The sequence below is a fragment of the Anser brachyrhynchus genome, assembly GCF_964034855.1.
Source record: "Anser brachyrhynchus genome assembly, chromosome: 2".
Classification (NCBI taxonomy): Eukaryota; Metazoa; Chordata; class Aves; order Anseriformes; family Anatidae; genus Anser; species Anser brachyrhynchus.
Genome location: NC_137695.1, coordinates 19,117,091 through 19,130,148, shown reverse-complemented (window position 1 = coordinate 19,130,148; position 13,058 = coordinate 19,117,091). Strand labels below are relative to the sequence as shown.

The window sequence follows — 13,058 nt, the reverse complement described above, 5'->3', positions numbered from 1 at the left end:
GCAGGAGGTCAGTGGATCCTTCTGCTGCACTACTGTTGTCACTCTGTGTTTGTGTGTGGTTCATTTTTTTTTTTTTTTTCTGCCAGTCTCTATTTATTCAGAGATTGCTGACTCAATCCTGCATCACACAGAGCAGATCTCAGAACAACTCTGGTAAGAGGAGGGAGGGACTTCTGGATCTAGGTGGACCAGTTTTATATATTCTAACTATGAATCCTCATCCAACTATTTGCTTTAGAATTAAAATAACACATTGTTATGATAAAGGAGGGGGGAGAGCAGCATTTTCCCTGAATTAGGGGCGGGGGGGGGGGGTTGCTGACTTTGTCAAGCATCCTCATTTCCTTACCTCCCTTAGGTTGGAATGGATGTTACACTTCCTTTGGGAGTAGGAAAGTCCAGAGAAAGAGGATGCAATTGTAATTCCCCACTAGGGTGAAAGGGTTTAAGGAAATTGAGTAGCTCAAATTGGTTTTACGCAATAGCTTTAGGAAAGGCAACAGATGAACACTTTTGATTCTGCCATTCGGCAGAGTAATGTCCCTTCCAAAGTGTGGTCTTGAGATGTGATGCAGACCAAATCTCCAGCAGACATGCACCAGAATTTTTGTCATTTGGATGTCTCACGTGTTTGGCATTGAGATGGATTTTGTCCTTAGAAAATCCATAGCTTTTTTTTTTTTTTTTTTTTTTTTTTTTAAATCGGAGTAGTTTAATTAAAGGTCAGACAGAACTTTTAGGTTTGTGGGGTGGTGACATTATAAAAGAAAGAAAAAAATGTAATACAGTTTCAGTATTACTCAAACATTAGCAACAGACTGTTTTGTCTGTGTGGTTTGGAATTGGAATCCATCCAGTTGTTGCCGGAAGGCTACATTTAATTTGTACTGTTTGCATAAATGGCTTATTTGTAAAAATCACATTTTACTTGAACAATTCTAAATGATACATTTCTCATGGGGAAAAAAATGATCTATTGTTCACTTTAAATAAAACAGTACTGCCCTTCCAAAATATCCAATAGACAAAGTCATGAAAAATCTGAGTATACTTGTATGTTGCTTATCTCATCCCAAGAATCAACTCTCCTATGCCCGTATTCCCTAGGTTTGTAAAATTCAAAAGATTCTTTGAATTAGTCTCTTAATTATGATGTTGGCATTATAATTACTTGCTAAGTAAGATTCCTTAACAATAACGTCCTTGTTATCAAAGCAGTTGTGCTCCTTTGCCCGGTGCGAATAGTTGCACGTTCTGATCGGGGCAGGAGCAGTTGTCGTGGGAGCCTGGCGCTCGCTGGGAGAGGAATCCAGTGCTCAGAGAAGGTTGTTTAGGGCACTGTGCAAAATCTCTTCTACCCCCACCTCCAGCCCATGGGGCAAATGTAGACTAAGGAGAATATAAGACGTCTGCCTATAAGGACTCAAACATCAGTGGGCAATTTTTCCTCCAACTCGCATCTCATTCATGTGCTGGGGAAAAGATATTTGTTTGTTTTTTTTGGCCTTTAAACCCATTTTAGCACATTTTCACAGTGTATATTCTTTAAGATCAGATGTGGAATAGTAAAAAGACATGACTGGAGAATACTTTTTAATCATACCACAGTTTATCTTTTACTCTTTTGAAAATTGGTTTCATCAAGAATAATGTAATATTTCTAAGTTCTGATTAAAGGATTCCATGTCTTTGTAGTAAGTAAGAAACCAACACAGTGTTGCAATGACTGTTGCTAACTCCAGCCAAGAGTTGTATCATTGCTTTGGAAGAATGCATATTTTGCCACTTCTTGTCAGATATGGTTGCTAGATATACATTTGAATCTGTGTGGCTAAACTCTCTCCCATTCTCTTTTACCAGAGGAACATTTCCCATTTCTTTGACATACCACCACAGGTAGCATTTCTGAACTGAGTCCAGCAAAGTTTCTGAGAATATTGCATATTAACTATTGATAGAACATGTTGTTCCCTAGCACATATGCCTTTCCTTTACTATTTTTCAGTGCTCTCTTCTCTTCTCTTCTCTTCTCTTCTCTTCTCTTCTCTTCTCTTCTCTTCTCTTCTCTTCTCTTCTCTTCTCTTCTCTTCTCTTCTCTTCTCTTCTCTTCTCTTCTCTTCTCTTCTCTTCTCTTCTCTTCTCTTCTCTTCTCTTCTCTTCTCTTCTCTTCTCTTCTCTTCTCTTCTCTTCTCTTCTCTTCTCTTCTCTTCTCTCTCAGCATACCTTCAATATGTAGAGGTTATTCTCTTTTAATTCTATTGTTCTCCTTTTTCCTTTCCTGTTAACAATTATCTCTCCCCCTCCCCTTCTTTTCTCTCTTTGATCCACAGGTTTTGCAGTGCATGTTGGTCTCCCTTCATTCAGAACTTGACATTCAAAGGTACTTGATGAAAATTGAATCCTCTCAGAGAGTTAGTACTGTACTTTCTTTTTTCTGCACTCTGCTGTGGGTTGAGTTTGTTACCTTTTAACTGTGTGTGGTTTGCATCACAACTAGTGTTCTCAAATAAATAAAGATCTGCATGCTTTTTCCCTCTGAAGGTGGTGTCATTTGTATAGATTAATTGCATATGGGAGTGTGATGCATCCTTTGATGATTTTTTAATTCTGATTTTTCCTTTAATAGCATGATAGACATGAAGCCCACACTCTTGTCCTAGATAGATGTTTTGAAATCCACCAGCATTTGGTGGGAGGTCATAGATAAATAAGTGATCGCTACCAGCTGTCCCAATTCTAACTTCATTTATGTATTTATTACACATTTGGAACAGAGTTGAGGGATAAAAGTCTTTCTGCAAAGTTAAGGACAGATCTGTGGATGCAGGGGCAAATATTTCCGTATTTGATGTGCAAAAAAGCTTGGTTTCCAACTTGCAAATTGATCTTTTTGTGGGAATTTAAGTTGAAGGAATACACTTGCTGCAGATCCAAATGGGATAATGGCCGGAGAGCAGTATAGTGGGCCCAGCTAAAATATAAATTAACATTTAAAAGAGCCTCCATTGAGAAGATGTTAATGTTTCACATGTGCCTCTGCATCTTGGGGCAGCGCTTTCCTTTCCTGACATCATCCCCTGCTGTCATGCAGATTTGGAAGTGTTTCCCTTTTGCTGCACCTTGCATCTCAATGTAAGGGGGGCTGACATGAGGCCCCAACTCTTCAGAGTTGTTGTTCAGATAGCGTGTGCACCTCTCAAGTTGCCTGTATCTCATCTCTTGGTCTATTGAGCTCCTCTTCCATTCCTGTATGACTTGTTACGTGGATGTCTGCTGCAGTAATGTTTTTTTTTTCCATTGGTGTAGTGAATATGCACACACCTTTTAGACACGTATGTGCTACTGCGTGTTTTTTTCTGCAGTCAAAAGAACAACCGCACAAGTGCCAGGGTAACACGTGCTGCAAATAAGGAAGGAGGCCTCCGAGCATGCACTGTGTGCAGCAGCTTATTTGCACCTGATTTGTCACTTCCCCACTGGGTTTGTTTTGACTTAGAAAATGGAAATGAACCAACAAAAATGCTGACCACAGGGAAGAGTGGGAGAGGCAGAGGTGTGAGGAGCAGTGAGGCTTCTCCCTCGTGTGCTGAGGAGATGGCCTGGAGGGAGGGAAGAAGGAGCACAAGGGCATGGTGACAAGTCAGCAAGAAGGATGAGAAGCTCAGCTCTTGCACAGCATCCCTCCTTCCCCTCCTCGGGACAAGCAGACCCATCCCTCCTACTCACCAGCCTCAGCGGTGAGGTCTTTTTTTTTTTTTTTTTTTCGTTATTTCTGAAATAGCATGTTAATGAAGAACTCCTTTTTCACTTTTACGAACACAGAAAAAACAGGTTTTTCCAGGACAGCTTTGAGCTGGAGCCTGCACCGTGTTCCTTTGCTTTGGGAAACAGACACCACGAAAACAGACCCTCCTCCTGTTTTCCCTAGGCACATGTGTGGGAGAAAAGGGATGGGTAGATAATCATTTTGTTGAATCAGAACACACCATCCCCTAGGTACATCTAGGCATCTGGTATTTATTCTTTTTTTTTTTTTTTCTTTCTCTCCTTTTTGCATGTGGTTTTAAGCACGTAAGGATCTTTCCCCTTTAATCAGCATAATGACAGTTTTTGTTTAAATCATCCCTTTTCATCTTGAGCGTTCTCATGACAGTTCTGGGGGTTGTGTAGGTAGGAGTTACCTCACCCACTGCTGATGAAATGCAGCCACCTCCTGGATGGAACAAGGGGTCATTCTGTCCCATGAATGCTTCACAGTAGGGTTTTTAGGAGGGAAAAGAGAAACAGCTTCCAACTGAAGCTGCCATAAGATTTTAATTAAGACAAATGTTGGTGTCCAGGCTGAAATTTACAGATAACTTACTTAAACAAAGTAATAATAAACTGAGGCGATGGTGCAAGAATATGAGAGAGACTGGGAAAGAACAGATTTTGCTGTAAGCAAAATTGATGGGGCCATGGAAGGCTCTGCAGAGAAAAATGGTGAGGTGATCAGTCACTTTTTACATCTAGCTATCACATACAAATAAATACTTCATATCAAATTAGAATAAAGCAGAGAGACATATGACTTTATTTTAAAATGAAAGATTTCTTTCATTCAGTGTGATTTTTGCTTATTACCAGTGGGTGACTATTTGTTCTGTCTGTCATTTTACTTTAATTTCCACCCTAAAACCTCAGACTGGCATTTGTAAAAAGAAAAAGTCCCGGGATTCGGGTAGAAACATACTGAGAAATATTTCTGTGCTTCAGCAAGGATGACTTGGGTTTTTTTTGTTTTGTGTTTTATATTTCGTGTATTCAAAAGAGATGCCACAGCATGTTGCATATTTCAGTCTGGACTTGTCTGGACCAATTAAGCTGCTCTTAGACGGGCTGCTGAGTTCCTGAGGGCAACATTTTCAAATGCAAGTTCCTCCAATTAAACATCTGAATAAGAGGTCTGGCAGTGTAAGTGCTGAGCACCTACAGCTTTTATTGCGCCTAATGAATATCTTTACTGCAAACACGCCGCTTTCCAGAAAAACAGGCTTCAATGCATCTGGGTGCTTACAGTTAGGAACCAAAAATTGAAAATGTTGCTCCGTGTTAGTCCTTTGTACCAGGGTTGCATGAAAAATTCCCCTGCTAACTTGGAGGATCACCCTTCCGAAGCGTGAGCCACGGTGCTGAGCGGGGAGCGCAGGAGTCGGCAGCCTGTGGACGCCCTGCTCGCTGATTCACCGGCCTCGGGATTAAAAGAAATGGGTTTTGGCGGCTTGCCACAGCAGGGAGCACGCAGCTGGCCACCAACGGGAGCTAGCAAGGCTCCTGGGAAAACGTGCAGATTTTTCGGATGATTTGGATATCATTCCAGCCTAAAAATACGGCTGATAGATCCTGACACATAATTAGATGTGGTTTTTATCTGCCAGGTGAAAGAAACGGTGATCAGCATCAGTGAATACAGGGAGTGGTGATAAAGATCCTGCTACAAGCAGAGTTTTGCCTTCAGATAAATTCACAGAAAGGAGTAAAACCACCACTCGGTGTGGCACCTCTCGTTAGCCGCCTTGCCGGGATGCCACCTTGCTGAGACTGAATGCCACCAGGATTTGGTGCAGCACCTTCCTGTGACCCCCGGTGCCACAGGCTGAGTTATCTTCTCCTGTGCTTTCTTTTACATTTTGTGTTTGGAATACGTAACTTACAGCCAGAGACACCCACTAGCACTTGGTCAGGTGTCAGGAATAGTGTAAATAACACCCACAGCATATTCATGGTGCTGAGGGGCAGTTGCCCTCCTGCACTCTTCAGCCCTTGAGAGCAGGGCCGCTGTCTCAGCATGGTACCGTTTCCAGCTGAAGGAGTCCAAAAGGAACATGCCATAGGATTTTCCATCTCATAATTGTGAAATAATGCATGGAGAAAAGGGAGCTTGTCATGAAAGACGGTTTTATGTTGCATTCAGCTGCTGAATCACGTCCCCACCCCAGTTCTCCCAGACCAAAGATATTTCTCTTTTCACAAGTGAAAATCTTTTACAGGAGGCTCAGCCCGTTGCCTTTGTGTGCCTGTATGTGTGTGTTAGAGGGAGTATCCAAATGCATTCACTGCATAGAGGCAAAACAAACTTTATGTAGGTGTGTAAGAACATGTGGACAGTACCCGTTTTCTCTCCAACAACGGTACGTCCCTAATAGCATATCCAGTCAAGTTAAAACCTTGTAGTGGTTATCATATAGGACCCAAAGACTCCGTATCTTTGGGAGAAGCAGGCTCTTCCTTAAGACAACCACAATTCGGATCTGACACAAATGGGATGAAGAAATATTATTGTTATGGTAATAAGAGCACATGTGCTGTGACAATAATTCAGAGTTAATAAACTCATCATACGTTAAATGCAGCCTGTCTAAATACACATTTGCAGTCTGTCACACATCCAGTAGTCATCTCTGGCACAAGTCACAGGAGAAATAGTTTATCTCTAAGTCCAGAAAAACAGGTTTCCATTTTTCTTTTAATTTTTCTTCTTCTTTTTTTTTTTTTGAAATGTCAAGAAGACACTTAAATGTTTGTTTTGTTTTGCCTATGTTCAGTGTGTTCTTTAGAGCACATGCTTAAAAAAGAGGTATTTTACTAGGGCTGTACTATTTTTTGATGTCTTTGTTTACCATTTGCACACTGCCAGGAGTGCTGGCAACTCTGAAGATGTGTGTGATAATATTCTTCTCCTAAAGAGATAACTTTCTGTCAAGATAAAGTTCCTGGAAGTTCCTGAAGACAGGAAATATATTTCATCTCTTGATCAAGAGATGAAATTAAATCCTTCTTCAGGTTTAGGGGACATAACCTACCTTTTTTTTTTTTGTTGTTGTTGTCTCTGGAAATGCATTAAGCAAATTTACAGGAGAGATTTTTGAAAAGGTAATGAGTGAAAACAATTTGTATATATAGATTAACATGGTGAATAACTGTAAAATGAACATACGATGTTATGAAGAGCAGAGCAATAGCACTGGGTAGACCAAAGGATGAGGGGATTCATGGAGGCAAATGGGAGAAGGGGAGCACAAGCAGCAGCTTGCGGGGCTCTCAAAGAGGGATGTCTCTGGTGTGACTGCTGGCTGTATGGCCAGCGCTTTTCCTTAGTCAGGCACCTTCTGGTTTCACTGCTCGTTATTTGAAATTTTACTGCATTTAGAGAGCCCTGGACTTTTTTTGAATCTTTTTCGAAGTCAGTAAAACTACAGCAGACACGAGAAGTACATACTTTGGACAAGCTGTAGCAGGTAGACGTCAGTCGTGAGGCATGATTAACCGTGGTTTTAATTCTTGATCAAATCCCAAGAGCAGTTAGAAAATACTGGATCTTCCGTAACTGCTACCTCCATGTGTTATACTCAAATATATACTCTGAAAAGGTTACAGAGATGTATATCCTTGCATACTACGAAAGTTTAATAAAATAGTAATTGCAGAGCAATCTGTAATTATATATAAGATTTCACCAGAATTTCCATCTTATTTTGGCCTTTCCTTTTTGCTGAGTTTCCTACCCAGTGTTAGAACAGACAAGATCTTTTTATCAGAGAAGTCCTCAAGTAGGTTAAGCTCTACTCAGCTGGCTGAAAAATCAGGCTCATTGCACAAAAAAAACATTCAGAGGGATGCCTCCTAACATATAGCTGTGGGGAGAAGACCATTGCTGACTGAGGAAATTGTAGCCTAAGCTGTATTGGCACAGGGAAAAAGAGCCCTGCTGCCTGCTTCTGAGCCTGCTTCTGGTTTGGGGCATGTATCCCAGAGGTGTGGCTAGGAAAGTGCTGGCGTTTCCTTGGTTTTGCATGCATGTGTGCAGTGTCTGTTTACAGATGTCTTGGTTTTGGGTGGTTCTACCTCTTTGTGAGCATCTTGACCTTTCTTCTCTGTTGAGTATTATGTTTTTTGCTAGCAGGCTTATTAAAAAGGCAGCCATCCCAGCATAGTAATGTCCAGTTCATTGCTTTTACTGGGTCTATGCAACACGCAGTTATGGTCTCACCCTGCTCCAGGGGCAGCTGTCCACACTGTGACTCTGCCTGGGTTCTGATGTTCCCTGAAACATGGGCTATATGGTGAATGTTTATTTTGTAACTGCTTATACTGCACACGAGTTCCCCAAAAATGACCAAAGGGACACTTCTGAAATACTAAGTTTTTGAATATTTTTTTAAATATGTTTGTGAACATATTTAAACATATGGGAAAATAGATAAGGTATAATTTATTAAGTACTTCTTGGTCATCTGTCTTATTTATTCGATTTTGGAGTCAACGCGGTGAATTGCACCCCCCTACAAGGTCTGGGTAATGCTGAATGTTTCTGCCCCTCTTTCTCTGCAGCTATCTTTACAAGTCCTTGCAGTTTATGGCTCCATAAATGTTGCTTGTCCTCTCCCCACTTCATGGGCTGGTTAAGAAATGCTGACTAGGAATGTGCTTGCTTATTAAGTAGCATTAAGCCTAGTGCTCGCTGCCAAGAATAAATTTGATTTCTTATCAAATACATACTCATATCCATGTTATTTGAATAGCCCCTGTTGTTATTTTTTGAGGATTTTTTTAATCTGTTTAAAATTCAGAATTACACCTGAAATACAATGGTTACATGAGCTGAGCATGAGAAATAGCTTGTAACCTTTCACAACAGGTATTTGTATACAGGTAGATCGCAATAATAGCTTGCATTGGTTTTACCTTTATGCAACTCCATTTTCAAACATGGAAATAATGTGGATTTATACCATATTAAGAGGAGGTCTGAGCTTCATGTCTGAGCAGAATCTATGATGTGCCTCTGCCTTGCTTTGGTAGGCTCTGTTTTGCCTCGTGGTGTTGCAGTTTTGGGGCTGTGGAATGAGGACTGCTGAAAGGTGTGGGTTTTTTTTTCAGTCCAGGGAGGTGAGATGCCATATGTTAGGTCCTAAAGAACTGCTCCAGGGACAACCAAAGAAACATAACATTGCTGAGGTTGTCTCCACCTGTGCATTGGCAGGACACAGTGGTCAACTGCACAGCTGAGATTGTGTCTAGTTGCTTGTGGTAACGGAGTATCCCCTTACTGCTTAAATATGCACCTGTTCATATGGGTGGATAAACTACATGCAGTATGCAACTGCATGTCTCAGATGGCATCAGGGGATTCAACTCAAAGAGAAAAATAAACAAAAGCAAAGCAAAATATGCTTGATTCATATTCTGAGAATATTTTTTCTTAAAGAAACCAAAATAATCCCCTTCCCAACTAAATTCTAAAATTAATGATCTCTTGCAGATTGATTTTGTTGTTTTTCTTTGCATCCGGTTTTATTTTTTAGTTAGGGCTTTCTATAAAGTGAGAATTCTGATATGCCTTGTAGCTTCCTATTAATGGATACACACAGATAAGTTATTAGTAGTACAAGGAGTGAGGAAGCTGTAATGACCTGACTTGTTTGTACTCCTGTGGTATGCCTGTGTAAATGAAATATTTCAGCAGTGATGGTTCCCAAGCCATTTTGGAAAGCTGAATGAAGAAATACTGAGTAATCACATTCTTTCTCTGTGTTTGCAAGTCACTTGTCACCTCTGTAAGCTTTCAGGCACAAGGCCCTGTATTTACAACCTGCAGACTAGTGCTGACCATGGAAGAGGCACTTCAAAGCATACTTTAGTTTACTGAGAACAAATGTTGTTAGCTTTAACTCCTGCGAAAATTCAGTGCTCTTGAATAACTTCACTGCGGGACATTGGATAATACCTAATATTTTATTATTAACATTTGAGAAGTGAAAAGTTCTGGAGGATTTAGCTTTCTCTTGAGGTATTTCTAATTTATTATAGTTTGTGAGCAACTGGACAACTTGGCAACAACAAGCTTCTATAGCCAGCTAATGAAAATCTAATAAAAGTTAAAGTTCTTCATACATTCAAAGTCACACAGGGAATATTAGGTAATCCATGCTATTGCTGAAACAAGCTCACCTCATCTCACTTAAAAAAAACACTGAAGGAACCAGATGTCAGCAAGATATGTCATCTTGGCTTTTCTGAAAGAGGCAAAAACATTTCTGGATCTTGCCAGCATCTTCAAATCTAGAGTTGAAGTTGATTTTAATACAGGGGATGTTTAATGTACTAACATCTGACCTTAAATGATAGGGAAAAGAAAAGCATAGGCATTTTATGACATCTTGTGCCTGGTACTGATTATAGGCCTTTATAAAGTTCGTATTTGCATACTACTTTTGGACAGAGTGAGCATGCTTTGCTTTGAATTTCTGCTTGTACAATGTCTGTTCTAGTTTGTAGTGATAGAGAGTTTGCTTGAGAGACTGGAAAATTATTCTTATAGAGTAATATTAACCCTGGTGGAGGGAGTTTCACTGAACAGAGCAAACATTGCTAAGTATATTTCTTCATGCAACCCCTCCTTGTAGAAGGCACTTACAATATCACTTATAGTCAGCAAAAATTGTTCAGGACGTTGTATCTCCTATTCAATGTGTTTTTATTACACATGTCTTACAGTAATAAAGAGTCAGTAGAAGTGCCCAGAAGAAACCCTCTCTCTCCTATGAGAGACTCTGCTTTTTTGGATACCATGTTTAGCGGTTTAGTGATGTGATTGCCCAGTAAAAATCGTAGTTAATTTGGTCAGTTAATGAAGACATTTCTGATTTTTGCTGATGCAACTAAAACCAAAATAATTATTTACGAATTTGAGTAGAAATGTTGGATGGCTAATTTGGCCTTGCTGCATGACCTCTACCTTACACAGACATCACAGCAGAATATATTGAGATTAATAGTTTATGACTGCATCAAAAAATTTCTTTGTGGGGTGTTTTTCTCAGTAGACTTATCAACATAAGAGTAGTGTTTTAAGTTTTTCTCTGTTATAACTTTAACTGCAAATGGTTTAAATGACATTGACATGCTACTGTGCTACTAGTGTCCTCTTCGTACTTCCATACACTGAGGGTTTAAATGCAAATTTAAGAAAGCACAATGAAAACCTTTCTGATCTTACATGTTCAGTAAGTGCACGCGTGTTTGTGTAGACATGTCTACGCTGTAGGAGTTATCTGAGCAGCAAGGAATGGCATTACCATACGTCTCTTCAGCACATCTTGTCCTGAGGGCCTTGTTAGCAATAAAATTTGCAACGTGGATGTACAACAATAAAAACCAAAACAGAATACCCAAGGGCACCATTTTCTTAAATAATCTACACAGAAGTGACCTTCAGCATACCAGTATTTGAAGAAGTTTGGAATTCTTCCTCCTTCTCTTTGTTTTTTGTTTGGCTGATTGGTTGTTGTTGTTGTTATTTTCCCCAAATATTCTAGGTCCAGTTGACCAATAATGCAATGCTCTGTTTTGCAGACAAGAAGCCCAAAGCCGTCGCAGAGCCCACAGCCCAATTTGGGTGACCAGACAGAGCATCTATCTGAAGCGTCTGCCGACTCCTTAGAGGCCATGTCTGAGGGTGATTCTCCGACTCCCTTTTCGCGGGGCAGCCGCACACGAGCGAGCCTTCCTGTCGTGCGGTCAGCAAACCAAACCAAGGAGAGATCACTGGGTAAGACCCTGCTTCAGTCCTTCTCCTCTCTCGTCTGAGCCCGTGCTTTCCCTTTGTGCATTCAAAATCGTTTTTAAATAGTTTGAGGTTTAAAAAAGGTAGCATGTTATTTTTAATGTTAAGGTACTTTTGGGAAATTAGCTTAGTATGGGGTACTGGCTAACCTAGGGGAATGATGAAATTATTTTCATAGTATCTAAAGGTGTGCTGGGAATGAGATAAACAAGGAGAAAGATATGGACCCCGACATGAAATGCTGACAGTTGAAACCAGTATTGCAAATGCTTTTTACCAAGCCTGCATGCTATGTGGCAGCGAACTCAGTACAGGTCTGCGCCCTCGTTTTCCGACAGGAGATACGGGCTTTGTCACTTCATCGTTTCTTCAAAGCTAGACCTAGTTGGAAGCAACCTAGAGATATCATTGCCTGACAGATCCAGTTCTTAAAGAAAAGATTTGGTATTTGTACGAGAGGATTTGAATGGATAGGCTGATAGAAATGCCCTTTTCTTCAGGGCTGTGCTCTTCCACCTCTGTGGGGACATGAGTGATAAAGAAATACAGGTGTGCAGCTCTGCTGCTGCCGCTCGGATGCCTCCTTTGTTACTCCTGTATCTGAGGGTGAACAGAGCCCAGTTGTGAGCTGGAGCTCCTCTGCTAACGGTGGTTGTTGTGACTGGTCTAGCTGATGGATGGAGCAAGTACAGGCTGTTTTTTTAAGGGAAGACACCAGAGGGCAGTTAAGCCACGGTGAGGAGGCAGCGTAACGTAACTTGCGTGCAGATTGCTGAGGAAGGCATGTTTCTTCTCAGAGGCAATAAACTGAAATGCTGCTTTCCTGGAGACTCTTCCGACAGAGAGAGTGACATAAACCAAAGCCTGGGCTGTAAATCACACTGTGTGTGTAAGCTTATCATGGTGCTTTACTTATTCCTCAACAGGCTAAGACAGTTTCTGTCAAGAGTGTCACGACGAACACAACAAATGAGCAGAAACCAGGGCGGGATGTCAGGGCGGAGGGCAGAGCAGCGGGGTGTGGAGAGGGGCTGGGCTCTGCCCATTTCAGCTCAGAGGGTGGCACTGGTGCCCTCCCAAAGCCCATTGGACCACCATTTTGTCCAACCTGCACAATACTTTTTAGTTAAGAGGTGTTTATAAGAGCAAGCTTGCAGCACACGTCTAATATACATGCAGAGGATTCATTGCTGCCTGTATGTCACTGCTGGCCAGGGAGTCCCCAGCAGGCCACGTTTCATGCTAAGGATTTTTGGAAAACCTGTATCTCACGGTGATGTGGATTGAGACTTGGCAGGTCTCTGTGCGACTCACAGTCCGGCCTCGCCACGTGGGTTTCAGCAGGCAGTTAGCATCATTTCATCGGCACCGGGACCCGGTGCATGCACGTATGTCCATCCTCAGACCACGCAGAATACCTCAGCTCTGAAATTCTGTTTCAGATGCAAGCCAA

At 41.2% G+C, this 13,058-nt stretch overlaps 1 protein-coding gene across 15 annotated transcripts in view; it reads left to right on the top strand.

Moving 5' to 3' along the window:
* KIAA1217 overlaps positions 1-13,058 on the top strand; it is a 244,545-nt gene that overhangs the window by 134,457 nt on the left and 97,030 nt on the right. For all 15 annotated transcript variants that reach the window (XR_013947744.1, XM_080583238.1, XM_080583240.1 and 12 more), the window contains one exon: positions 11,395-11,590. Coding sequence is in view for 14 of the 15 variants with exons in the window: in XM_080583238.1 (XP_080439364.1) it covers positions 11,395-11,590 (196 nt within the window). In the remaining variant the exon portion in view is untranslated. The remainder of the gene's footprint in view (positions 1-11,394; positions 11,591-13,058) is intronic.